We start from the raw sequence: 2,500 nt of genomic DNA on the forward strand, positions 1-2,500 counted from the left end.
CTACGACTCTTCGACGTAAGGTCGTCGCAGACCAACTTACCGGGACGATTTGAGCATGCCGGGCTGCGCAGTAATCTAATGCTCAAAGTCGCACTCGTTGTCGATGCTACATTCTTTCTCTACATAATCGGTTAGAATTGAACTACGAGTATTGGAGCTATGGACTTAATTCGTACGTAAAAAAGATTGCTGAAAGAGAAGGGGGAGGAAGTAAATCGAGTGCGAAGAGAATATTCGAAGATTAGGAAAGCATGATTAGGGACTCTATTAGACTTGGTGGGTTCCTTTTGAAGAAATCTATTCTCAGTCATATTTACCGAGGTCCAAATTTACTCGCCTGGGCTAGGGCCTCCAACCATGACGTGCTCGACAGATTAGCATAGTCGACAGGCTGTGCGATTTCACCCTTAGTTGCTTCCTGCATAAATTAAATAGTTTCTTAGGATCTTATGGCACTCTTCGTTAAGATGTACGTTCTAATAGCATTGCTAAACAAAGCCAAGCTTGTGGACACAAATTTAGAACTTTGGCCTCCAACCGCCATGAATAAACCTAAGCAATTTTCTTTGATCAATTCTCTTACTCACACCCACGGATATCAAGGAGGACTCGTCCGTTAGTGTAACAAGCATCTTTCCATCTATCTGATTGCTTTCAAACATTTCCACATACTCTCCCATGTTGAGCTTTTTAAGGATAATTCCTACCTCCGATACGGACAGGGGTAAGAGATCATCTGGAAAGTCTAAAGTTGAAATCTCAACAGAAACTGGAGAGTGTGGTGTTGTCTCTTTTCCATGCTTGTTTTTACTACAGGGCAATTCGTGAGGCACAGTCGCACTGTAGGTTTCTTCTGCCTCATTAACAGATGCCTCTCTGCGGAATTGATCATAATCAAAAACGTCATCATCGTTGCTGCCATCATTGTCATCGAATTCGTCTTGATTGCCGACACCTTCGAACTCAGAATCGTCGCTCTGTGACACTGTTCGAAGAGAACTCCCACAAGATGAAGATACTTGTTTATGGGCGTGAGGTCGCTTTAACCGAGGGGCAGGAACTGGATATCTTTTCAGCGGCGGTTTTGGGGTGAATTCTTCAGCTCGCTTGGTATATCTGACTTTCGAGTAGCCTACATCGTCTTCCTGGAGTGATGGCATTCCTGGAGGGCTTCTCGGTGGAATAGGAGGCTTAATTTCCTCGTAGGCGCTTAGTACTTCTAACTCTGCGTCTCTTTCGGTAGACAACTTCGGAGTGTTGAATAAATTAGTCGCCTTTTGAAGGTCAGCGCCGTCATGGATATTTTTGCAGAATCTCGCGTAATCCTTATCATTCGTTAGTGCGCCAAGCGCTGGATAGACGGTCACGTTCAAATCCGTCGGAATCAGTAAAATGGTGACTTTATTATCAGCACGACTTGTGCAAATGACTGTCGATTCCTCGATTTTTTCTTTCAGGAGAACAGAGCCGACAGGGGGCCACTCAATGTCATCATTTACTTCCGGATTCAATATTGCTTCACCAGAAGTAAATTTCACACGGATGGGAAAACGAAAGCGGTGTAAAACTTCTGTGAAATCATATAGTTCCGCTGACTCCAGAGGCTCGAAGGCAGCCTTGAACTCAAGAGGAAGCTTTACGCTGTCTCGTGTCTTGTTAACAAACTCGCATTCAATGTAGTGTTCGCGTTTTTCTTCAAAAGTCCTTTTAATCTCCATAATGTCGCCTGCTTTCAGCCTGAATGTTGGTGGGCTGTCGTGTACAACACGAAAAAACTTCACCCAGGTGGCATCGGCAATGTCTTGCACGCTGTAATAAACGTCCTCGCATACAGTAGGAAGTATAGTTACTTTGCATGGGAAATTAACGGGGATGAAAAATTCCTTCTCTCCCGTAACTTTTGCACGGACTTTGTCGGTTTTCTTGGTAAAATGCAGAAAAAGAATTTGTCCTTGTGAGAGCGTCTTGGCTTCATTTTCGCTGTAAATTCCGCTTTCAACTTGAACTAGTTGCGGAAGTAAGAAACGGTCGCTATTGATAATCTCCATTAGGCTGTAGGTCTTCGTGCTCCAGACAATCGTTTCAAACATTTTGCTTCCTAGTTTTAACTCAGAGACTGCTCGGGAATGAAGTTACACGCGCTGTGGAAAGGAGTCAGTTCTTTTACAGGGAACATAATTAAAGTGAACCCGATTTCCCGGCACTTCTGTAGCGAGATGCAATGATTCTTTCATCTGCAATATATTTGCACCCGGGCTAAATTTTGTGGTCTACATTATGTAATTTGCATAAAACATTGCTTTGACAGAAAAGTCGAGAAAAGACAATCACTTGAAGTGTTTATTCTTCACAAATCAGTCGGGCGTGCTAGTTAGTGCATGGCTGCAATCCAGCCACTTGGAGACTAGAATCCTTGAATGGTCGGCATTCCGTTAGCTGTAGTAAGTTTGCCTTTCATATGGGGAGCACTGTGAAATATGAAGTCTTCACCTTAGTATTG

The 2,500-nt window shown here is 43.6% G+C and overlaps 1 protein-coding gene across 1 annotated transcript in view; it reads right to left on the minus strand.

Moving 5' to 3' along the window:
* LOC137992252 (uncharacterized) overlaps nt 1-2,500 on the minus strand; it is a 3,844-nt gene that overhangs the window by 611 nt on the left and 733 nt on the right. The window contains exon 1 of the mRNA XM_068837468.1: nt 1-2,500. This exon is cut by the window's left edge and continues 611 nt beyond it; it is cut by the window's right edge and continues 733 nt beyond it. Coding sequence (XP_068693569.1) covers nt 519-2,090 — 1,572 coding nt within the window. The 5' untranslated portion in view covers nt 2,091-2,500 and the 3' untranslated portion in view covers nt 1-518.

This window comes from Montipora foliosa, chromosome 2 (assembly GCF_036669935.1).
Source record: "Montipora foliosa isolate CH-2021 chromosome 2, ASM3666993v2, whole genome shotgun sequence".
NCBI classification, from domain to species: Eukaryota; Metazoa; Cnidaria; class Anthozoa; order Scleractinia; family Acroporidae; genus Montipora; species Montipora foliosa.